We start from the raw sequence: 25279 nt of genomic DNA on the forward strand, positions 1-25279 counted from the left end.
AACATAGACTAAAATTACTTGTATAATAATTTTATAGGGACTAAAAATTATTAAATTTTTTTGCTGAAATTACTGAAATTTTGTGTTGTGTAATTTAATTACTGAAAATTTAAATTAAAAATAAATTTTAGTTTAACTATTAATTTTTTTTATCATAAAATATTATTTAATGTCAATTTATTTCATACATTTTATACAATAATTTTATTTTTCTAAAATGGATTTTATTTTTTGTACTATTAACTTACTGGTGTATTTTCTACATACTTTATGGTATGGTTTGAGTTTCTTCCTTATTAATAATTTTTTTCTTTTGTCTTTAAGTCCTAACTTAATTGTTAAATTTTAACATTATTAAGTTGACCGTTTTGTAGTTTAAACTTAAAATCTTACGGTACTCTAGATTAATTACAATTAAATTTATCATCTCTTATAAAACAAATTATTTATAAATAAAAATAAAAAAAAAAAAACAAATATAGGTACTAACACCAACATGCATGATACTAGCTAGTGAAATTAACAAATGCATTCAGGTGCTTTTTGAAGACAATCAAGTATAAATATATAATTGCAATGACTCAATGAGTAAAGTTATCCCCACCATTGAGATTTTGTCTGTGCCATACACAGCTGTTATTTCAAAATCACTATATAATGCTTTACTTTTCAATTATACTTGAAATAGGGGATACATATCATGTAATGATAGTAATTTTACAGTTAGCATAAAAATATTTTATTCATAAATTAATTATAACTATTAAATTATTAATAATATTTTACTTCTATTTTAATTATTTTTTAAGTAATTTATATAATTGGTCATAATTTTTCAACATTTTATATTAATAGTACATACAAATTAAATTATTTTTGTTTTTAAATTTTAACTCAACTAACAAATATTAATACTGATATTAATAGGTCGTTCGAATGTTCAAATTTGAGACCTCAAAGTTATATTAGGGTAGAATTTACTATATCTTTTAAGAAGAAAAAAAACTCATTTTATTTTTATCTATGTGCCATGTGTTTTCAAATTTGAAAATTTTATTTTATACCCCTGAGATCTTACCCATGCCCCGCATTTTATTGGGAATTCCAGTTTAGTTGTGTTTTTTTTTTCTTTTTAATTGTAGTTTGACTACCTTTATTTTTATCAATTTACGAAATTGATTTTCTTATTTTAAAATCTAATACTTTTTGTTTCTCAATCTGATTTTTTAACTATAAAATGATTTTATGATATGTTTTAAATAACAAAACATATGATACAATAATATATAATAATTAACACTCATGAAATCACAATGATATATTAATCAAGCAAACTCATGATCCCAATTTTTCTTGACCAATTTTTCACTTGGTAAAGTAGATAGGTTACATGTGCATCATAGGCAAGCACATCGGCGGGTGCATCATGTGTGGCAGAAGAGGAGGAAGTCGTAAGGAATTGCGAACGAAAGCTTGAATTCTTCATGCTTTTTCGAATTCTCCAACCTGTTTAGTAAGTTATATGTATCCAAGTTATTTAAGATTATTGTATTGTACAACTTATTTATTTTTTTAGGATCCTATAATATAAACAAAAAACTTCATGATACTATGTTCCACAACTTTATGAGCTCATTTTAGATAATAATAATCACAATCCTTCCAAGAAATATTACATTAATTTCAAGGAGATCATTGTATATAATTAAATTGAAAATCATTAATAAAAGTCATAAAGAAATAAATTTAAATTAATGTTAATTTGAAACAATGAAATGTGTGTCCTAGATTGAAAATGCACTATTGGACGATGAAACATATCAAAAAGGTATGACAGAGTATGCATGGGGACTATGTTGTGAGATCTGATGGTGTATATCATAACATCACAACCATATGCAACTTCAATATTTCAATTTAAATTCAAGCAAATGAATGCAATAGATAACTTAACAAATATTTTGATGCGTATAATATTTTAAACATGTATAGTTTGTACACTCCCATATATTTCAGCAATAACAACAACACTGGGAGGGAAGCCTTTCTCGTCAGAGACTCATCCCCTAATTATTTTTTCAAATTTGTGAGCTTCCATCAACTTAACTATTTGCAAATGATTTCATCTTATATTTTGTTCTTTAGAAATTAAAGATAGTATTTATAATTTTGCATATATTGTGCAAAAAGTCCAATAGTATAATCTTTTAGTTCAATTCATAGCATAATGTGACTTTCCATGAATAATCATAGCTTCAATTGTTTCTACTTGAATTATAATACGACAAAGGCAACTGAGTCCTATGTACCTACAATGCTAAAATTAAATTGAAAACAAGAAAGAAAGCGGTGACGGGTATTTGCAACCGTCGTTGCCGCCATCTTATTTCGTGGTCACAAATTGCAGCAAATATTATGTTACAAGAATTCATACTCTCCATTAAAACAATAATTAAAGAGAAAAATGAAATAACTAAAAAACACATAAATAAAAGATGATTTTGTAAACACCAAATTTATATTCACTGGTCTCATATATGTGTTAATATTAATTCGAAAAACCAACTTAATTCGAACACCAAAGAAATCAACAAACAAAACCAACTTAATTCAAAAAATAAAATTCAATTTAAAATCCAAATTAAAAAAAAAAAAAAAAAACATATGCGAAGGAAAGAAAAAGAAAAAAAAAACTAACCAAAGAAATTATCATAAAGAGAATCGATAACACAACAATGGTCAAGAAGAGGGAAATGAGGTGGATGAACTTGATCGAATCGCGAGCTAGAGTTCATCGTTTTGGCAGAGTGATCCAACGGCTCTATGGCGTTTTCGTATTTTAGTGAGAGAATAAACAATTTTTTTTTTATTTTATAAGTTGAACATAAATACAATTATATCATTAATGAGAAATAATTCTACAAAACAATTTTTAAAAACAAATAATTCAAATAAATTTTTTAGTTTTTAAATTTTAAAAACTAAAATAGAGTTTCTTATATTAGAATAAAAGAATTTAATTTAAAACTTTTTAGATTACAGTATTCTGATTATTATAAAATTTATATTTTCCAGAATAGAATTAAATGTGAGTGGTGATTACAAAATATGCCTTTTCACTTTACTAATGTTATGTACAAAAAAGGAAAGCCAAAGGTGAAATGCATAGGAAAATGAAGGAAGAGATGTGGGTATATAATGGTAATGATGATATGAACATAATGGATTTCGTTGTTGTTACGCGTGCATAATAACTGCATTTTTCACCTCATCATTCATTCCCCACCGCGTTATACAGATGGATCCATTTCAACTTCCCCTTCTCCTATTTCACAATCACATTACATGCATCCATCCCTATGTTTCTTTTGTGATTCTATTTTCATGGGTCATCTTACTCTCTTTTTCAAGGAGGCCTGCCACTACCAGGCCCATATTCCAATGCATTTTCACTCAGCCCCCGGGCTTTCATTTTATGTCACCTTATTATTGATTAAGGAGGCCTGCCCTCACGAGTCCGTATACCCTTTTCATTTAGCAATTAAGTTTGTATTAGTGAAATGATTTAGAAAATTTAACTCATACTCTATAATTATACTCTACCTCTAAAATTTTAAATTGCCGCCTGATTTAAAAAAAAAAATTAGAAAAAATCTACTATCCCAAGAGATTCTAATGTATTCTAAAAAATTCAAATTAAATTGTATAGAATACAAATATAGTGTTTGAAAAATTTTAATTGGGTTTGTTGATTTTTTTAAAAATGTTTTAAAGTTTCGAAAAACTTTAGAAAATTTGAAAATATATAATTTTTTTTAAAAGGTAGATTGGGTTGTTTGAGGAAAATGTGGATGTATGGGTCTAATAGTTGGATTATAGGATAAAATTTTCAATAATTTATCGCTAAAAAATTCAGTAGACATGTTTGAAATATTTTTTTTTCACCTCGAAATCTTAAAAAATTGTTTAGATTGACTAACTTAAAAAGGTATTTTACACTCCAAATTAATAAATCAAGACATAAATTTTTATATATTTAAAAACATTAAATAATGAAAAAAGAAACGCATGTTATGTTTTCACCATATTTTAATGGGATTTTGCCTTGTTATACCGAAATCAATAAAAATTTACTCCCTACCCAAAATTCTACTCAAACAACACATTTTACCTTTTTTAAAAATTAAAAATAAAAATCAATAAGCTTGATAAAGATTTTTGAAATATTTAAAAAAAAAAAAATAATATTTTACTGATAAATTTAATTTAAGTTTATTAAATATTATCATGAAGCAGAACAATTTTTAATATTTGTTTTTAAGTTGAGGGCAAGGATAATGATGGATCTTACAAATTATAAAAATTATTTAATTGCACTTTAGTCCTCTCTTTTTATTAATTCATAAAATCGATCCTCCTATTTTAAAATTTGATATTTTTAGTCCCTTATTCTGATTTTTATACAAAAAGATAGCAATACGACATGTTTTAAATAATATAATATAAGATACAATTATATAAAATGATTAACATTCATAAAATTGCAATAAAATCATCTAAAAATTTAACTTTTAACTTTAAAATTTAATTATTTTTTGTAATTTAATCAATGACTTATGAATAACTAATGCATCTACATGGTTATATATCATGAAATCATATACTGTATCATTTAAAATATGTCAAATCATAATTATTTAGTTAAAAAATATGATGAATTGACCAAACTGTCGATTTTTAAAATAAGAGAATCATTTCATAAATTGGTGAAAATAAATGAATAAAAAATGAAAATAAAAAAGAAAACACTCTAATTGTTATGCTCTATTGATTTTCACCAAAACACATCGTAATTTACGTCAAAGATGAACTTAATAGCTTTTACTTTTTAGCTCAAATTTTTTAATTCTTACGTATATGAGTTATTTTGATTTTAGTCAACACTATTTTTATTTATTTATACCTTGTCATTTCTAAAAAGTTTTAAAATAATTCTCAATATATTTTTTAATTAAAAAAAAAAAGTTAACGTGACCATTTATTTATGAAGGATTAATGTTGCTGATTAGTCATTTTTTTATATTAAAAGTTCATTTATCCAGTTAACTTCAAATTTTACCAAATATATAGTTAGAGTTTTTTTTTTTCAATAACTTAATTTTGATTTTATTTTTTACTAAAATGCTCCATTTTAAAAACTATATATCGAAATACTCATTTTTTTATTAATTATAAGTTGTTTTTAGAAATGACAATTTCCATAAAAAAATTCGAATTTACAAAGACGATTTCTTTAAAGTAATTTTAAAGAAAAAATTAAATTTTTGTTTTAAATTAAAAATATATATGTATAATCTATTCATAAAAAACAAAAACACAAATTTCAAATTGCATAAATTAATTAGAGTTGTATTTAGTATTTAAATATTATTTTTGAGTATTATCGATTTACCGACATAGAGTTCTAATACTATTAGTATTTGAACTGACATTTCGTATTTCAATGTTTTGCATAAACTTTGATCCGAACCGTTATGCTTTATGTCTTCTCCAATATACGTCTTGACCAATCTTCATTGCTTTTTTTCTTGTGGGTTGTCTCTTTGTTGATGAATGAAAAATGACTAAAATGAAGGATTCAAATATGAACAAAGAAGTGAGTTATTTTTAATGTAAAAAATTTAAAGTAAATAGATATCACTTTCATTTTGATTCTCACATTTGTTCGTGCATGTGCACTATTTTGTTAATTTATTAATTTACAACCTATTTATGCATGACAATCGTCAGTCAACACCCTGCATAAAATCCTTAAGGGATATGGCAAGATGAATATTGTACCATTATTGAAGCCAATATGTTTTTTTTATACAATATTTGTATTATGTAATGATTATAGAAACAATTAGATTTTTATTATAATGATTTTTAGAGTTGTTGCGCCATGCATCTAATACGGGGATACAAACCTGCCAAAAATTGGAGTTCATAATAGTAACAACAATTTCGTAAGCAACAAGTGACAATACAATTAGAAAATGAATGAAAAAACACACATATGTTAGTAATAGGTCGATTTTCCATGTTGTGAAAAAACCAACGGCGAGGATCGTTCACTTATAACTTGATATAATGTCATACATGAACAATAAATTATATTTGTAAAATTAAGTATATAAATTTAATAAACTGAATAATGAGACTAAAGCAAGACTTTATTTTTAGTGCTTAATTAATAGTTATAACAAATGATAGGTGAAAAAACAAATATTGGAAATGGTGTGTTTTAATTTTTTGACAGAATATTGAAATGGTTAAAATGGACTGATTTCATTTTGAAAATATCTCATTGATTTTTCTTTTTGGAAAGGGTTAGTAATCTTTGTGAACCTGATATGTCATTGTCCAGTATATTATTGATTATATGTATTTTCTTAGTGATTATATGAAATCTGTGTGAACCACAAAATATGCATATAAAAGACAAAAAAAAAAACAAAATGCTAACAAAGAATACGAGGAAAAGATACCCATACAATCATTGTCAAGAAGAAGAAGCAATAATACGAGAGGGAAGTAGATATATTATACTAAAATATCCACCAAGATCAAGATTAGTTAATCATCATATCTACGTACTGATTAGCCTCACATCTAACAATTCAATTCTTCTCACTCCATAAGTAAATTGGCTTCCTTGCAGGATTTGCAAAAAAAAATTGATTATGAGTCTCAAATTTATAGTCAGATATAAATTCATTTTAAATATTTAATTAAAATAATATGTTTATAATTCAACTCATTGACGGTTAAATATTTATATATAATTTATTTTAGATTTAAATTTTATTCGATTATTATTCACTCATATTTTATTTTTAGATTTAATTCTAAATACTTTTTAGGAATCTTAATTCCTTTCTCTAAATTGAAATTTACATACAATTTAAATTGATTTAACAAGATGTTCTCTTTCTATTAATACAAAAAATAAAATAAAAATTGTTGTTTCTTATTTGATTTCGACGACAACAACGAGGTAATCATTCATGAACTCCAACTTCATTCTTCTATTTATTTTTTTCTTTTTTACATTTCAATTCATTTCTAACTTAGCAGTACTTCGTTTTTTTCCTGCATTTTTACGGGTATTAAACTTTGTATCATTCCTTCCGTAGCACGAATTTTCAATATAAATTTCACTATTTTCGTGACCTTAACAAACTTTTATCTTTTCCCAACAAAAAATCTATTTCCTAAAAACCATATTTGCCTTTATGTTTTTCTTTTGACATCTTATATAAGTTTAACCATTTTTTTTCTTTCATATTTATTTATATAAATGTTATTTATTATATTTTATCAATATTTTAACATGTTGTAAATCATTTATTGATTTCTCATTTTTTTTGTCTTCTATTTTATTTGAGGATGAATGTCAAATTTGGATAGTGTTATTGGTTGATATAATACGGTGTATAAATTGTAATTTACATACATTATTTATTGATTGAATTATATGATGATAATTTGTTTAAGGTAGTAAAAAGAAAAATATATTCAAGTTTGCTCGAAGTTTTGTCATCATAGTTTCATAATGCATCAATTTTTTGAAATTAACAAGTTATATCAAATTTTCTGTATATAATGTCAAATTTTTAAAATAATTAAAAGCGCATAAATCAATTAAAAATAACCGAATTTTAACCGATTTTGAGAAAAAAAAATCAATTTTAAAATTGGATTTGTTGAAACCGGTTGCGTAATCAAAAATCGGTTATTTAACCATAACCGATTTTACAACCGGTTTTAAACCAAAAAAATTATTTAATTATAAATCTTAATCCATATAATAATTTTAAAATGAATATAGTTTAATTTTTTTTTTAATCAACCATGCACAACTCTACTTCGTGGATAAGCAACATAAGATAAAGATAACTTGTTTTTTTATAGTTGCCGCTACCTCATGTTAAACACAATAAGAAAATATATTTTCATTAAAATAATAGTCAAATCCAAATTATAAATGAATATGAAAAAAATGAACCAAACCCCAAGGTTCTTATAAAAAAAAAAGGCAGTTCGACCAGTATTACAAATGAAACCGCAAATAAAAACTCCTCTATGATCATTGATATGTCCTCCACAACACAAGAAGGGTGGAGTCAAAATCAGAGTTGGCAGCGAAAAGTGTTGAACTGACAAAGGTATTGGATTGTCAATCTTGGTTGACAACGAAAGCACTACATTAATATTATGATGTTCTTGAATTTTAGTGGCTGGAGTTTTCTTGTTTTTTTCTCGGTAAAATTAGGTGTTATTTTCTTTCTTAATTTTGGACATGTTACTTTTGTTTTTTAAGACCGGCACAAAAATATATATATTTTTTTTAAATCAACCAAAAAGTAGCAAAAAAGAATGTCATTATTTTTTGAGTCAATATAAATTTGCTCATAATCCTTTTTATTTTTATAAATTCTCTATTTGTAAGTTGTAGTGAACCATCTTGTAGTCTATAGGGCTGGTTCGACCCCTATTTAATGCAGGTTAAACAGATCAACCCCAAAAAAATTCTTTATCCTTTAATCATTTTTTAAAAAAAAACCCGACATATAGTAATAATATGTGGGTTAAATGGTCTGATCCAATCAATAGAATCTATTTTGATAATTTTAGATGAAAGAAACATAAAAATATAAAAAAGAAATAACTAAAAAGTTAATTTATCTAGTTTTAAAATTTATAACCTCTTACATAAACTTTTAAATTTTATTTTATTTTAGATGAAGCATTGTTGAGAATATTGCTTGTAATTTTTCTCTTGTTTGTGTTTGAACTTTGAATGAAGGTTAATTTTGTGAAAAAAAAATGCTTAAATTTGAACATATTCAGTTATGTTTGACTAACACCTATTGTAAGAAAGGGACCAATATAATTGTGTCGCTCCAATTACACAAAAACTTCCAATTAAAAAAAACATAGTATAAACTTTTGTTTAATTTTTTATTAAACAACCGCATCCTTAAAAATGAATTGAGAATTGAACCCACATCCTTAAAAGTGTGAGCCAACTGCATAATTGAACCAACCTTCATTGCAAAAATAGTATAAAATTTCAAACGTTGCCATTTAAAAATAATTTCCTGGATACAATGATTCTAACACTGGAACTAAGTAAAATTAAAATTAAAACCAAAAGTCTTTTGTTAATGCAATTTTGTTTTATTAAACTGTAGAAACAGTTACATCCAGGTTGTTTTGTTTTGAATTTCAATCTTCATTTGTCCAAAAATCTGTTTGATTCTTTTATTCATGCTGAGCTGTCTCCTGCTACAATATAAAGTTATACACAGCTGTTTTGTTTTTTTCACACACCAAAAAGTGTTAGAGAGAGAGAGAGAGAGAGAGAGAGTAGTGCAGTACCACTATACTGCTACTACTAGTACTATCCAACAATACCAATTTTTGTCAGTGTTATTAGTTGCAAAACTCACTCATATGAAAACCAATGAAATGCATACATTATTACATTTCTAGTTCAAAAATCAAAATCCAAATGCTCATCAATTTCTCATTCTCTCTGTAAGTATTTTCTATCCAATTTCACTAATCTTTATCCATTTTTTGTTTATAAAAATGTGATTTTTATCCAACAACAAATAAATAATCAGAAAAAGGAAACAAAAACAGTTGTTTTATGTCTGTTAACTTTGTGCTTTTCCTGATTTAGCTTAAATAAACCTCGACCTCTGTGTTGATCTGTAAAGAACAACTATTTTTGTTAATGTTCACACCCCATTTATAGTTCATCATCTTCTTCTGTTTCTGAGATTGATGACTAACAAAAATGGGTGTAGTGGAGTAGTATAGTACCACACACACTTTACAAAGCAGCTTTTTCAATACCCTTTTTTTTATTATTGTGGTATAAAGATGCTAACTTTGAAAAGAAAATGACAACGACATGGTTGTTTTTATTTATTTTTTATTTTTGTGGATGCGTGTGATTGGTATTAACTATTATGATGTTGATGATGATTATAAGGTACTATTACTATTTCTGTTCAAGTGTTTTTGCTTTATACTGTTAGTATTATTATTTCCTTTTGTGGTTGCTACATTCTTTTTTTTATTTCTGAAGCTTTAATAATGACTTTTGGGCTTAACCCATGAAAAAAATGTATGCTTTTTTTTTCTTTCTTTCTTTTGGGTTTATCATATTCTTGGGAAATTAGCATACCTGAGAAAGTTTATGACAAAGGTCTTAGTTTGTTCATGATATTTTTTTTTTATGCAAAACTTTGTGCTTTTTTAGGGTAAAAGGGGACCAAAGCTTTTTTCAATGTACTAGCAAGGTCCCTAAGGAAAGAGACTCTCTTATTACTGAATAGATTGAATTGAATTTGGCATCCATATTTGTTTAAACTTCAGAACCAAAGGCAGCATTTAATATATTGAATACTAGGTTCTTTCCTTCCTTAGATTTGAGCATTTATAATAAGGATGGTTTATTAGATTGATTGGTTTCTTGCATTTATGAATTGGAGGTTTGGTTGTTGGTCTTTTATTTTTGTTAAACTAAAATGGAAAAGTGTCTCAAAATATTTGTTTTGTTGGAAGTTCAAATAAATATGTAGAGAGGTCATCATTTTTGGGGAGGTTGTTGTTGTTGTGGGGTCTCATTCAATGACCGACTCCTTGGCATTGCTGTGATAAAAATTTATTGTATGAATCAGAAGGTTTCTCATGTTGAAAGTTAAGTTTAGTTAATATTGGTAAGTAAGTACACAAAGAGTGAATTATATATATCACACCTATAGCAGCATCCCCCTACATGCACAGATTAAATTACTGGTAAACATTTAACATCAATAATGGTTAGGAATTGGAATCAATATAATTGTACAATGCCCTTGTAACTTTTTATGGAAGTTGGTTTTCTTTTTTTGGAGGTGGGGGATTAGTAGTAATCTGTAACACTATAGTAGTTGTGAACTTTTTTTAATAGACAAATGTTAGTGGTTAATTTGTTAGCCGCAGGGATTGAATCTTGAACGTCCTGATTAATACTTCTTCAACGTCACAACTTATATCACTGAGCTACACTTTCGATAAGACGGTATTAGTAGAACTGTGCAGTGACATAAATTGACTAGTTGGGAGGTTAATAATAATATACACAGTTAAAATTTATAAGGGTGATAGATAAATGACTCACCATATTATTGATGGTGGGGACTGAATATATCAGCCTCAGAGATCTAACAACAATAAAATACAGCAACCTAGCTGTCTGTAAAGTCATGGATGGGATTTGTGGAACACTGTGGAGTCCACAGATTTTTTGCATTTCTGTTATTAGCTCTTTTGTTTTGGTTATTTTACACAAGATAAGGGTTCTACCAGGGGCATCTCAGGCTTGGAAATTAATTTTGGTAAATGATATCGTCAAATAATTCACACAAGTTGCTATTTTCTAAGTATTTATTTTGCTGCCAAAATATTTTCTAAGTATTTATCTTGTGTAGTGTTTTTCTCTGCTTCTAAGTAACTATTTTCATTTGACTAGCAGTTTGCAGATTACTGTGATCATTTGTGTATGAATTTGTGAGGCCTTGTCATCATGGAGTGGAATGCGAAATCTCCCGGGCAATGGGACTGGGAACACTTATTCTTCTTGAATTCAAAAGCAACAGAAAATCCCAGGTTACAATCAACTGATTGGAGCGCGGAGGCAGATCGAGAAATCAATGCTGGTGTTTTGTTTCCGTCGGGTGGTAGTGGTTATTCTCTGCACGCTTCATCCTCGAGAAGCTCAAAGTCTGCTTCCAATAATTCATCATCAAATGGAGACAGCAACAGCAAAACATCGATGCTAACTCAGGAAGGTTCTCAAGATGATTCAACTGGTAAGAAAGAATTGTCGAAAGGAGAGCCGATCGAAACTTCTCCAGCAGCAGAGCCCTCTGCTGTTGTCTCTGGTGACACATTGCTCACATTAAAGCTTGGTAAAAGATTCTACTTTGAGGATGTTTCTGCCGGAAGTCATTCCAAGAAATCTGATTTCTCTGCAGTTGATCTTTCGTCTGCAAAGAAAGGTAAATCGAGCAGTCGGAACTTGATACATCCAAGCTGCCAGGTGGAAGGTTGCGGTATTGACCTCTCTTCTGCTAAAGATTATCATCGAAAACATCGTGTTTGTGACACTCATTCCAAATCCCCCAAGGTGGTTATAGCTGGTTTGGAGCGTCGATTTTGCCAGCAATGTAGCAGGTATGTGTGATTTTTTTCAATGCTAATGACACTAACAATGATATTTTCAGGCAAATAAATGAATAATTATTTAAGAATAAAGCTTGGTCATTCACATAGAGCTTCCTGTCTTTCTGGGTTGTTTTAAATACATCGGCTAACGATTTTCACTTAACTATAATTTTGAAGGTTCCATTCTTTATCAGAGTTTGATGAGAAAAAAAGAAGCTGCAGAAGACGTCTTTCAGATCACAATGCAAGGCGCCGCAAACCTCAGCCTGAAGCAATGCGATTGAATCCATCAGCTCTGTCTTCGTCGTCCTATGGTATAGATCTCAAGAGTAGGAAACTTGATAGCTCACATCATTGCAGAGAATCATATGCATGTTCCAGTTTATTGGAATTCATTTTTCACAAATTTTAATAAGTCATTCTTCAACACTAGAAAGTGAAATACATCATTAGTATTATTACTGAAAAAACCAACCAGGAACATTCTATTGGGAAATATAGTGAAAATATGTGTGCTTCTCTCATGAACTGACAAGAAAAGTGTTTCAATATGTAATACTATATGATATGATTATGATGATGGCACTAAATGTCCATGTCATGATGATAAAGAATTACATAAAAATCCATCTAATATATGTTCATCTTGCAGATGGGAGGCAAATTATGGGCCAATTTGCTTTTTCAAGGAATGCAACAAATTTAGCTTGGCAGGACATACACAGCAGCAAGTTCCCTCAAACAAAAGATTTTATTCTCAAAACTCCGAAATCTTTTAATAAGATTGTCACTATGCTTTCTGATGATTCCAGTGACCTTCTTGCTTCCAAAGGCATAGGAACCAAGGCTACTCTTCCAGGTTATTCTCTTTCTTAACAAATGAATGCGTCTCATGATTCCTCATTAAATTTATATAGTTCAGCGGTTCATTAATTTAACATGTAGATCATAATTGTTTTGGTCATATTGATTCCTAACTAAGTTGTAGAAACAATTGTTGTTACAGGTATTGAAGACTCATCTAACTTGTCTGATCCAAATGCTACGCAAGATGTTAACCGTGCTCTCTCTCTTCTGTCAACAAATTCATGGGGCGCCGCATACCAAACCAAATCTCTCTCCCTAGAACACTCCAACCGAACGAGTTCCACTCCGTCCATAACACACGCAATTGCACCGCGGTTTCCATTTTCGTCATCGGAATATTGGCACACTGATCAACAACAGGCCAACTCCAGCACCTGCATCTCGTTCTCGGGTTATGACAGTAACAATCGCTTTCAAGACTTTGAGCATTTCAACACACCCTTTGATTCGGGTTTCCCTTGCAACCAGCTGGATTAATGAGTATGGTTATTCTCTTCAAAAAAATAAATGAGTATGCTTCTTCCAATGGTCCCAACCCCATTATGTCACTGATATACTAATGCTTTTGTAGGGCCTGATTATCATCTTTTGCAATGTTGGGGGGTGTTTTATTTTTAAGAGTACAACAAATCAAAAAACTTGTTTGCATAGTGATTGGTAAACTACATTTTCTCAATAGATTATTGTAGTCATTTTCTTTTTATAATTCTTACCTTGCTCATTTATGCGCATTACAACATTTAAACTTTCCAAAGGTGGTGGTTATTTTGGACTTCATGTAGCATGCTCGTAAATAAATACAAAATAAATCTACAGCTGAAGTGTAATGTACATCTAATTTTAAATTATTGCTTGGATGTTTTTTTTTTAATCATATAAAAAAATCAAAATTAACTGGAAAACTTATTTTACCATGATTAGTTAATTATTTTTATCTGTAAATAACATTTTTTTGGTAATTTTGAAATTTGAAAATTCTCATGCGTGCAAAATTACAATATAATATCGCTCGATCGATTGTGGTAGTTGTTGCTTACTACTATTTGCACTCTATAATTTATGAAAGTAATATTGATTTAATCTCGACTACTTTACTATATCAATCTAACTGTTGGCTCTTGTAATATGCATAACATACGTGTATTATGGTACACGATGGGATTTCATTGCACAACCAAGATAAATTCATGTATTTTGTCGAGCTTTTGACAAAGCTCCTCTTCAGAAAATAAATCTATCAACTCTTGTTAGGTGTAAAAATTCTTCATATCATTAACCAAAAAAATATGCTACGTAGAAAAAGCAGCTATTTTTAGACCATAATCGTTGTATAAACAATGAGTTATGTTTTCTACAAGTATAATAATTTAATTAAGCTGTCTACTCATTTACTAAACAGCTAACAGTGATGATTTGCGTATCATATATCCATTTATATTGATAATTACTTATATGAAACATTAGTTAATTGTTGAACACGTCTTCTGAAACTTAAACTTCGCTCTATGGTCTACACGTTCTTTTTTGCGAAGTTGATTTGACTAGAGCAGAAGATGCTGCTGCTAAAATGAACATTTTCTTACTATTCTGTGGAATAAAAGTATTTTTTTAAAGACTAGAGTTGTAAATTTATTTATGGGTTTCGAGTATGTTTCATGAAAATATATATTATTTTTCATTCCTCAATTTCTATGATGCTGAAACCTAATTTTCCTCGTTACATTAGATCTCGCCAGCATTGTCATCAGAATTCGGGGTAGATTCTGGCTTGAAGCATTAGTTGTATTTGTTATAAAGTCCCATGGAAGATGCATGAAAATTAGATAAATAAGGCAATGCCGATTGTAGTTAAATTGAATGCATCTAACTATGCGACAACCTTGTAAATATTAATCCTAATAATGAATCAAATTTAAATTATTTTTATACAAAATGCTAGTGAGTAATGGGACCAATTCATGATGACAATGATGACACCCTTTAAAAATTTCCAACCCTTTCTTTACGTTGCTGCACCATGTGCCCTTCAGACCAAAGTGCAGAGGGTAGCTTCTTCGTAACACAGAGTTCTTCATTTCTTCCCAACGGTCCTGTGCTTAGACTTAATCCAAAATAGTATAGAGCAGTGCTATGGTGAACACTTTAATGAATAAATAGAATCTAACTAAGCCCCTTGAATGGATTTACGTATAAGAGTTAGTCTTCAAATTTACCAATCCATATTCAAATAATTCTTATGAACTAAAAATATAATGTGTAAATTTAGGGACTGACTAGTATGCTTATTTGAGGACTATATAGGCAACTGCAAGTAGAAAATATTCTTAGGAGTAAGTTGCATATTAACTCCGACACTAGTTGGATAAACAATTCAATTAAATACTTATTACATAAGCTCTCATTGTATAAATGCTTATGCATAAGCAATTTTTATAACAAAAAATAAAATAAAGTCAAACTATTTTCATAAGCTATCCAAGAAAACTTTGGAAAATTAGCTGAAAACCATTTATGAACAGACCATAAGCTCTCAAAAACAGTTTCACAAGTATTGCACTCAATATAACTGACATGGCTGATGCCTGACAGCCTAATTGATATCATTAATTATTCAAACTGACCTAGTTTTTACTAAATTTCTTGATAGTTGGTTGTCACTGAAGGTCAGGTAGGGAAACAAAATATGAAGGCGTGCTAGCAGAAACTTCACGAAGATTAGCACACCCAGTTTTGACCCAACAAAGCACTAAAAAATATTAGCACTCCGAGAAATCTAATCTCATAAGCAAGGAGTGCTTATATTACATGACCATTAAAAAATTTAGGATTGGTTTAAAAATAAACATCAATTAAATGACATGACATGCATCATCCACACAACTAACTACAAACCATGACACGGAAAAAATGGTTTCTGCAATGCGGACGCATACATCCTAATAGTGATAGGATAACAAGCAGACACTTCCAGCTAGATAAAACAGAAATGTGACCCTGAATAGTGAATAATCTAAAAACACTTGGAATCTTCAAATGCTTATGGCATCTATTCATCTTAAGTTATACTTAAAACAGACAGTTCAAAACCAAAAGGAAACTTAAAAACTGGAAACTGCAACAACCTTTCTGCCAGGAAAGCTGGCTGACACGTGCATCATAACAATCCACAAAGACCAAAATACCATCTCAGTTAATACAACAAATTGACACAGATAGAGAAGGTGAGTGACTTGACAACTTCTGCAATATAGAGGACAAGACTGACTGTCAGACACCCAAATTGAGCAATGCTGGATGACAACTCTGGACCTTCTCAACCCTCAAACATGTCCTAGTACTCACTGGAACAGTAAATAATTGCAAATTAAATATTGCAATGGAAATGGATAGATACAAAGGTAATCAAATAAGTATATATGTATATATAAGTTGCAACAAAAGAATCCAAATGACAGGAAGCATAAGCGAAGCTTTTCGAAACAACCCATTTAAACAACAACTTCACAACAGCTTTCCATTTGAAAATATTAACTATGTAACAAAGCTGCTCATGAAAAACCAATAGCTGTTGCAACCATGAGATAATGTTTGCAAATTGAAAAATCTTTACAAAACAAACCTGCTCATTTTGATCTGGAGATGATGAGGGAGATTTTTCCGACTCAGCTGGCTTGTCGGCACCACAATTCTGCCTGTTGCACTTGGTTCGGAATGGGTAATTTATGTTATTACATTTTTCACACTTCCAGCTTCCCTCAGGCATCTTTTGTTCTGATTGGCAAGTTTAAAGCAAAGAAACACAATTATGAACTATTGAATTTGTATCAGACAAGAGCATATTAAAATAGAGATAAATATGGGAAGCAACTTACTAGAGTTCTTGTCAGACTTTGAGGGCTGCAGCATAATAATCATATCCAACAATGTTAAACATTAATCACAAATTATAAGCGCAGACGACATTTTTTCTAGAAAAAAAAAATGACAATCAATCTACATAATAGAGATGTAGGCAACATACCTGGGATCCAGGCTTGGGTGTGTTGCACTTTCTCATGTTGCAAACAGTTCTAAATGAGAAATTGACATTGCCACATTTTGGACATGCCCAATCATTGTCTCGAGTTGCATCTATAAGGACAAGAGTGGGTGGGGAAAAAATTATGAATAAAGAAACTTCCATTGGAACAAAAAAGAATGACACAAACTAAATATAGCAAACCTGCTCCCTTTTTCTGAGACATGTCATCACGAAAAAAACCCGGCCTAGTGCCCTGCAGAGGCAAGTATTAAACTACAAATTCCACTTTGCACCAAAAACAATCAAATTACACAATCCAACAAATTATTGTCACTTCAGATCACCAAGGGATTAAAGATGAGAAAACATACATGAAACTAAAAATGCAAGACTTTATTTGCTAGAAAAAATTTAAAGCCATGTGATGGTGCAAAAATTAAATACTACAGCTTGATAAGGCCATTGTGTCCAACTGGGACGCAAACGCAAAGGTACGGGCGAATATTGTACCAGATACGAGTGTGAGTACGGGATATTTAACAAAAGTAGAATTTACAATAATAATAAAATGAAAGAACTAAATTTTCAAGCACAACGAAATATCATAATAAAAATGTATATCTGTTCAACATTTCAAGATTTTAGTGTGATTTTATACAAAGATCTTGCTTGTACAAATCAGCCGTACCGGTGCTACAGAGGTGACCAATAAAACAAACCTAAATGCAGAATGTGATAAACGATTCTTCAAGCAGAGATATAAGTGATAATGCAGAATAGTTTTTTTCTTATTTAAAAAAAATATATTGTCCTGCCACAACTTTTAAATAATTGACTTTTATATTTTAGTCCATACCACTGTTCCAGGTCCAATTGGAACGCCTAGGCCATAGCGATCCAATAGCTGAGGCATAGCATAGATCCCACCTGCCAAAGACAACCAACAAAAAAATAATATAACTGTAATAGGAGCATATCTACAGAAAATAAAATTACAGAGGCGAGCTAGATATATAACATGAAATCAACAACTATCAATACAATTCCAATAGCTTCTTCATTGTTCCCCTTCAATCTGTTCCTTCATTACTTAAAAGTTAATTTAAGCATATAATATATCATTTATAATAAAATTCAATTACTTGAATGACAGTGAAAAGGGAAAAAAGAACATACCATTTCCCACCATCGGTCCACTAGTGTATGGTGCTGGTCCTGATAGATGCAATGGTCTATATGGACTGCCAGCAGAAAGACGACTTCCATAATTGTAGTGATAGGCCGATCCTCCAGAAAATGGAACCTCATAGGGAGGAATAGGTGATCCATTGAATAAAGAAGACCCATATGGTGGAACACCAAGATATATTGAAGGGGGAGCATTAGAGCCTAAATATGGAGCTGAGGATGAATAGCCCTGGGGAGCTTGAAGAGGCTTGACAGCAGATTTCTGGAAAGAACAATGCACACTAGAAGATTAGGAGATTTCTGCTAAGACCAATGCTCTTGTCCAGCCAAATTGCATATCTCAAGACTCTTGAAGAGTGCATAACAATAACATAGTCCATCAGTAAGTACACACCAACTATAACATATATGTTCATCCTTTACCATGCATTCCTAAACAATCGATTTCCATGCCTCAATATTTTCCAAACGATTTGGGAAGAACAACTCAAGAAACACAACAATGAACGGAACATAGGAATATCAAAGAATACAAGAACCAATAATAAAAGTGGTGAAAACAAAGGATGACTAATGACAAGGCTATCGATAAGATGACGCTTTTTTGTTAAATAAAAGTAAACATAAAATATAAGATATTGGCAAACATCATACTGAATTGTGATCAGCAGGCCTTGGTTGGGTGCAGTTACGCATATTGCAGGTTGTCCTGAAAGAGAAATTGACATTGCCACAGCTGGGACATGTCCAATCATCCTCCCTGCGGCTACCTACAAACAAAAACCAATTGAAATGCACCAGAGAACCGCGTGAGAACAGTGTCAGGCAAATGCAGCTTGTGTATTTTAAAGTTTTAGTAACTAAATAACAATGTAGCAAGAGTTTTTATCACGGAAAGTAACGTGGTACAAAATGTGATAGAGGTCGAATGTTCCTACCAATGCATAAATTGATTACAATATGGAAAGTTATACATAAAACTAAGCACGGTAATTCCATGCAACAACAGATATGTGGAACTATCCATAGACATAAAACAAAAAACGAAACTAAATCGTGACTCACCATCAGTCCTAGCACGCTTAGCAGCCGAAGAATTTCTGTTATCAACCTGCAAGACCAAATAGAAGATCAAGATTCCAATTATTAATCCGAACCAGAAACAAACAACAACAATCACAAAACAAGAATTAAAAAAACTTGGACAATAATCAAATTGGTTTACTCGTCACGAATTGAATAAAAGGAACCAGCGAAATAAATTCAAAGGCTAATTAATTGGACATGAGAATTATGAAAATTACGAGGGATAATGAAGAAAACCCTAAATCGCGTGGGAGAAGCGAGATCGATTGTGTTAGGGTTAAAAGGAGATGAATCGAAGGGGGAATGAAGGAAAGAGAGGGGGGTTTTACCTGAGACATGACGGTAAGCAGTGACTGCAAGGGAAAACCTAAGACCCGGAGATCCTTCTTCTATTTCTCGGTCGGGGCGGTAATGGGATGCACAAAAACGATACCTCAAAAAGCCAACGTAAATAAATAATCTTTTTTTATAAAACAAATAAATACTCATAATATTTTTGTATATCAAATCTACAAGTAATAATCTTTTTTCTTCACGCAAAATAATCTATCATTAGGCACTTGATTCTTCCTCGTATTAAAATTATTTATAAAATTATAAATTTTATTATTTTTATAAAAAAATTATTATCTTACAAGAGTATCCTAAATAACTCAAGTAACTATTAGAGGTATTAAATTTAAATTCATATAAATTTTGTGAGAGATACTCTATTTGAATCAAAAACAAGTCGTTTCGTATAAAGATATCGATATTTATCAGAATTATAAACTGTTAATTATTTATTATTATATTTTATTTATTTATTTTAAATATAATTTAATTTATTATATTATCAATTTAATTTTTTTTTACGGTGTTGATGAATCATAACTATGTAATCATAAGCATAATTGATCATGATTAATCAATTTTATAAAAAAAAATTTCATTATATATACATGAAAGTTAACTCTTATAAATAATTATGATTGACAAAATAATATTGCAATGAAATTTGAAAATAATGAGTAAATATAAAATTAATTTTTTTTTTTAGAATCCCTTACATTAAAAAAAAAAACATCAATCTCTCGCAAAAAAATATATATATCAATTTACTGTACTTCAAAAAAAAATTGTCTTTTTTTTTTGGAATGTCTACTTAAAAGTATCACTAAATTGCGACGGTAACAATGATAAAGGTAGCAAAAGGAATAACGTAAAAAAATTGTATTTCTCTACACTTTACCGGGGAGTCAACAAAAAAAATTGACTCCCACAAAAAACTTATATCTCTCTTCAAATTCTCTAAAAACCAAAATTTGGTAGATTTCTCCGACTTCTCTCTTCTTCATTTAACCTAAAACAAACACACTCTAAGGAATTTTTTGAGTTGTGGTCTTTTGGAGGAATTATGATGGGGTTGGCTAGAATATGGAAATGTTTCTTCAACTTGATTAGAATATGGTTGTAAGTATTGGGATGATTGGTAGAATCTGTATGCCTGAGACGGCAAATATGGTTCGAGTTGACTACAAGACAACATGTTATATATGAAGAATGATATAGTGTTCAATTTTTTTAAAAAAAAGTATGTTTGAATTGTAATATTATTAAGGTTGAATAACATGGAAGTAATCTAGACAAGTCGGTCGATAATTGTCAATAGCATTAATTATGTCCACTTAGACTTATGAGTTACATAATTTTTTGAAAATAAATACAGTTAAAACCTTTTTAGATATTTATTTATCTAACAAGATTAAAGCGTAAATAACTTAAAAGTCTTTTATATCGAATGAGTTGAACTATTTTTTAAAACATAAATAAATTGTTATATTTTGTATTATGTATCAAAATTATAAATTTGTTTATTCTTTTTGTAAGTCAAACATTTGGATAAATATCAGCTTTTAACTTATTTAATTGTATTATTATCATTATAAAATGTGACGTTAAAACTTAAAATATAATTTTATTTCATTTATATATTAATTTCTTAATTTATTTATAAAAAAAAGATAAACTAATTCTTTAAAAAAATAAAAAGAAACAACAATTTAAACAGATTAATATATCATATCAAACCAATAAGAATTGTCTATCATGGTTAAAAATAAGTCTATTTATTGATAATAGACCTTTCTCGTACTTTAAATTTGTTATCATATTAAACTTGAGATGTTGTAAAACAAACAAATATAGTATTCTAACGGTCGTATGAAAATATCATTAGTTCAGCTATTTTCAAATTTGCTCTCAGGTGTTTGACATAATGGCACAAAGATGTTTGGTCGTCGCAGGGTTGATGTACCTGTGCATATTGCAAACCACTTTGTTGATCTTTGTGTCCCCAATTCAATTAAATGGATAGACTCAAAAGATTATTATTCTTCAATTCAGTTATCATGTGGAGAAGAAATGCATTACTACTAGTTGGATTAAGTTATTGATCACTAATGCTTTAATTGAATTGTAGTTGTTCAAAATCTGAATTGACATAGATAGTTGTATTAATGTGGGATGAGAAATGTTTCAACAAACTGAAAAGAAATAAAAAGCAACAGAGCATAGATACAAAGCAATAAAAAAGTCCTAAAGAAAACAGATAAGCAGGAAAGAAAATAACGGAAGCACAAGACAGTTAGGTGAAGCATTAAAACACCCTCCTATCTACCACATCATGTATAAATGCTGATAAATCCGGTAGGTACAGCAACAGCAAGAATAGCCAAAGTCATCACAATCACTTCTGTCATCATAAGAGGTCTAACCATATATGAATCACTTGGGGTGGGTGGGGTTGAAGTTTGATCAGCAGATGCAGATGGAGTTGAAGGAGGACTTAACTTTGATGCATTTTTAAATATTGCAGCGTCAGGGGAACTTGGAGATAGTCCCAGAAGTTCTGTCATCATCATTCATATTATATGTTACTATCATGTCAGCAAAATTTTGATTGCATATATAACTCTTTACCTATGTACCAATTCATTTCTGTAACCACCATCTACATTTTAACGAAATCAAAAGCACATTGCTTTTTTCCTTGACAAATGCTCTTTCAACATTTGTCAATAGCATAATATTTAATACACTACCTTCTCTACCCCACAACGACTTATTTAATTAATTATTTCACACATGTTAAAAATAAATATATAAATAAAATTGATAATGATATTTTTACTATATGAAGAATATTGAAACATTCATCAATACACTATTGTAAAATGAAAAATATGAAATTGAAAGTAATACATGTAATATTAATTAAATTAAATTAAATAATATAACTAAAAAAAATTAATATTATATTTTTTTGAAAAGAGCCTTGAGACGATTTTTCTTTACAAATTGGTCATTCATTGTAATGGAGAGGGTAATCATTTTTTAATATATGCAAAATACTAAAAAGAATTTTTCATTATAAAACAAAAAAAGGTTAATAAAAAAAAAGTCCAACAAACTTATTAAAGATTTAAAAAAAAAATATTGACATTTAAAAAATTATTCTTTCAATAAAAGCAATTCAAAAAATTTACATTTAAATCCTAATAATGTCTTTATAACATTTAAGACACTTGTTAATGTTACATTAAAAAAAACATAAGAGCAGATCATATAGAAAAAGATAAATTAATTTTGAAAAGATAAATTAACTGATATGCGATCTTATTTAAAGCAATGACGTGGACAAGGCAACTCAGCTTGTCCAGATGAGAGGTCATGTAATTAATTCACATATGCAATTAATTTCCATCCTCCCACCCAATCTAGCTGGCAGGTCATTAATATTTTGACCTCTTCCATCCAATAATAGTCGAAAGATGGATCTGGCATCAATTTTTTTATTATTAACATCTGCCCTAAAAAATTATAAGTTTATATTGGATTAACAAAATTTTAAATTTTTTAAAAAAATTTGAAAAGACAATTTTTAATTTAATTTAATATAGAGCATTTATCAACATTTACTTTTTTTTATAACAAGTGTGTGCCGCAACACTCTCTATCCTCTCATTTTGTTATTTTTTATTTTTCTATTAATTCTTTTTCATCTAATAACCACAAAACCTGTGCAGTAGGTGATCCAATTTGTCAATTTGTCAAGAAATGGAAAAATATGCAGAAAACTGTCCTATAACGTGTGACTTTGTATGGAAAACAATTGCTAAAAAATAAATAAGTGTTTCAATTTTTAATACCAATATAATATTTAATTCTTTTCAATAGTAGATTTTAATAAATATTACTCAAACCACTTTCAATTTATTACTTTATTTTTTACATCATATTTATGATAATAGTTAATAACCCGACATTTGATAAATTTTGGTATTGTTCTCTTTTTAATTTATTCACTTTTTTAATATATATGTAATTAACTGTTCAAATATGTCACTCATAGCATATATTTTGACTAAAATAAAATTACGATAAAAAATATTTTATTTCATTTTTAATAAAGTAAGTTTGGCCTAACAAATAATAAAGTAATCAATAAATATTTGATAGAACTGTTAAAATAAGTTTGGCCTAACAAAAAAAGCTAACCAGTATCTCAGTTTGAAACAAACTTTAAAATAAAACTGTTTAAAGAGTTCTATTTTATTTTACTCGGATGAAATTACCTATTTGGAACAATGGGTATTAGTAGACTAGAAATGGTCTTGATAGTATTAACTCTACACTAGAGTCTTGAGATACTCTAATTAAAAATAAAAATAAAAAGTCCTCTAAAATTAACTATGCGAGTGCATGTGTTTGGGAGTTGAAAATTCATTCACGACAACACTGCACGTTAAAAGGGAAGCTACCTTAGCGAGAGTTGGGTGTTTTTTACACCAATTTTGGAGAGGTAAGTTAACACGTCTAAATGGAACTTAGCGTGAAAACGACACACCAATATACCAACGCGGATCTTCTTCAAAATAGTAATTAAAAATATTTGGCAGATCTAAATTAAAAATATAAAACAATAAATTAAAGACTTAATTGTAGTTTTAATCTCCTATTTTATTTTTCTTCAGTTTTGGTCCCTCAAACAAACATAATTTTAGTCCAAAACTTAAGAAATGTTATTTTTTTAAGCCACACACATTATGATCATATATTTCATAGATTTGAGATACAATTATTACACCACGAGATCTTGAGGCATGATGTAACTTAAATAAACGCAAAAACATGAAATTGCATCGAGTTTTAGACCAAATTTATTTTTGAGATCAAAACTTATGAGAAATAAAATGGAGAGACTACTTTTGTGATTCAAATAATATAGGAGGACCAAAACTGCAATTAAGTTTAAATTAAATCAAATATTACAAATTACTCTATAATTTTTTTCATTGATAAAAATTAATTAATTAAATTTAAATTTTGAATCAATTATATCAATTTTTATTAAAATTGATTATATTTAAAAAAAAAATATCGTTAAAAATAAAGAATTATATAATAGATGAGTAATATTGTGGAGTAAAAAAAAACTTACTAGGACAATCAGTGAGATTGGCATTTTTGACTTTACAAACAGTAGGTAGTTGAAGAAGTTTATCCTCTTGAATACCCAAACTCTTACTTTCAGGGCTACCCTTATGTGTCTGTTGAATTATATAACACAAACACTCTGGATCCGTTTCCTTTATACTATTTGCTGCATCACAGCATTCCTTTTTTGGTGTTAATGCTTTCCCAGTTGCAAAATCCAAACATGGAATCACCTTTTGAACCACTTGTCCACATTTCTGAGCCAAATCTTCGGCTCCTTCAGAACCACCTATGATCATAATCAGACCCAAAACACACACAAACGTTAACTTCATTTTCTTGTTAACACACAAATAAGTGCGTTTGAAGGTT

General features: G+C 29.1%; 3 protein-coding genes across 6 annotated transcripts; 1 reads left to right on the plus strand and 2 right to left on the minus strand.

The window, feature by feature from the left end:
- Nucleotides 1-9449: 9449 nt before the first annotated feature.
- LOC101505236 (squamosa promoter-binding-like protein 12) lies at nt 9450-13840 on the plus strand. 4 transcript variants are annotated; one of them, XM_012716354.3, is made up of 5 exons: nt 9450-9585; nt 11576-12276; nt 12445-12581; nt 12920-13126; nt 13274-13840. In XM_012716354.3, exons 2-5 carry the CDS (start codon nt 11627-11629, stop codon nt 13609-13611), a joined length of 1332 nt encoding a protein of 443 aa, XP_012571808.1. In that variant the 5' UTR covers nt 9450-9585; nt 11576-11626; the 3' UTR covers nt 13612-13840. The 4 variants fall into 4 exon arrangements, with proteins under 4 accessions (XP_012571808.1, XP_073224585.1, XP_073224586.1 ...); XM_073368484.1 differs by having other exon boundaries at nt 9481-9585; nt 11573-12276; XM_073368485.1 differs by lacking the exon at nt 9450-9585 and adding an exon at nt 9922-10048.
- A 2320-nt stretch (nt 13841-16160) lies between these two features.
- LOC101505791 (ranBP2-type zinc finger protein At1g67325) lies at nt 16161-19898 on the minus strand. The gene is made up of 10 exons (XM_004502231.4): nt 19759-19898; nt 19409-19454; nt 18998-19113; nt 18332-18605; nt 18012-18082; nt 17357-17408; nt 17156-17265; nt 17007-17031; nt 16754-16905; nt 16161-16475 (listed from the first exon to the last, which is right to left on the minus strand). Exons 1-10 carry the CDS (start codon nt 19765-19767, stop codon nt 16473-16475), a joined length of 858 nt encoding a protein of 285 aa, XP_004502288.1. The 5' UTR covers nt 19768-19898; the 3' UTR covers nt 16161-16472.
- Nucleotides 19899-21902: 2004 nt separating this feature from the next.
- LTP2 (putative lipid transfer protein GPI-anchored) lies at nt 21903-25279 on the minus strand. Its single transcript, NM_001278970.1, has 2 exons — nt 24912-25279; nt 21903-22319 (listed from the first exon to the last, which is right to left on the minus strand). The coding sequence occupies exons 1-2, from the start codon at nt 25240-25242 to the stop codon at nt 22093-22095; spliced, it is 558 nt and encodes a 185-aa protein (NP_001265899.1). The 5' UTR covers nt 25243-25279; the 3' UTR covers nt 21903-22092.

This window comes from Cicer arietinum, chromosome 5, assembly GCF_000331145.2.
Source record: "Cicer arietinum cultivar CDC Frontier isolate Library 1 chromosome 5, Cicar.CDCFrontier_v2.0, whole genome shotgun sequence".
Lineage (NCBI taxonomy): Eukaryota > Viridiplantae > Streptophyta > Magnoliopsida > Fabales > Fabaceae > Cicer > Cicer arietinum.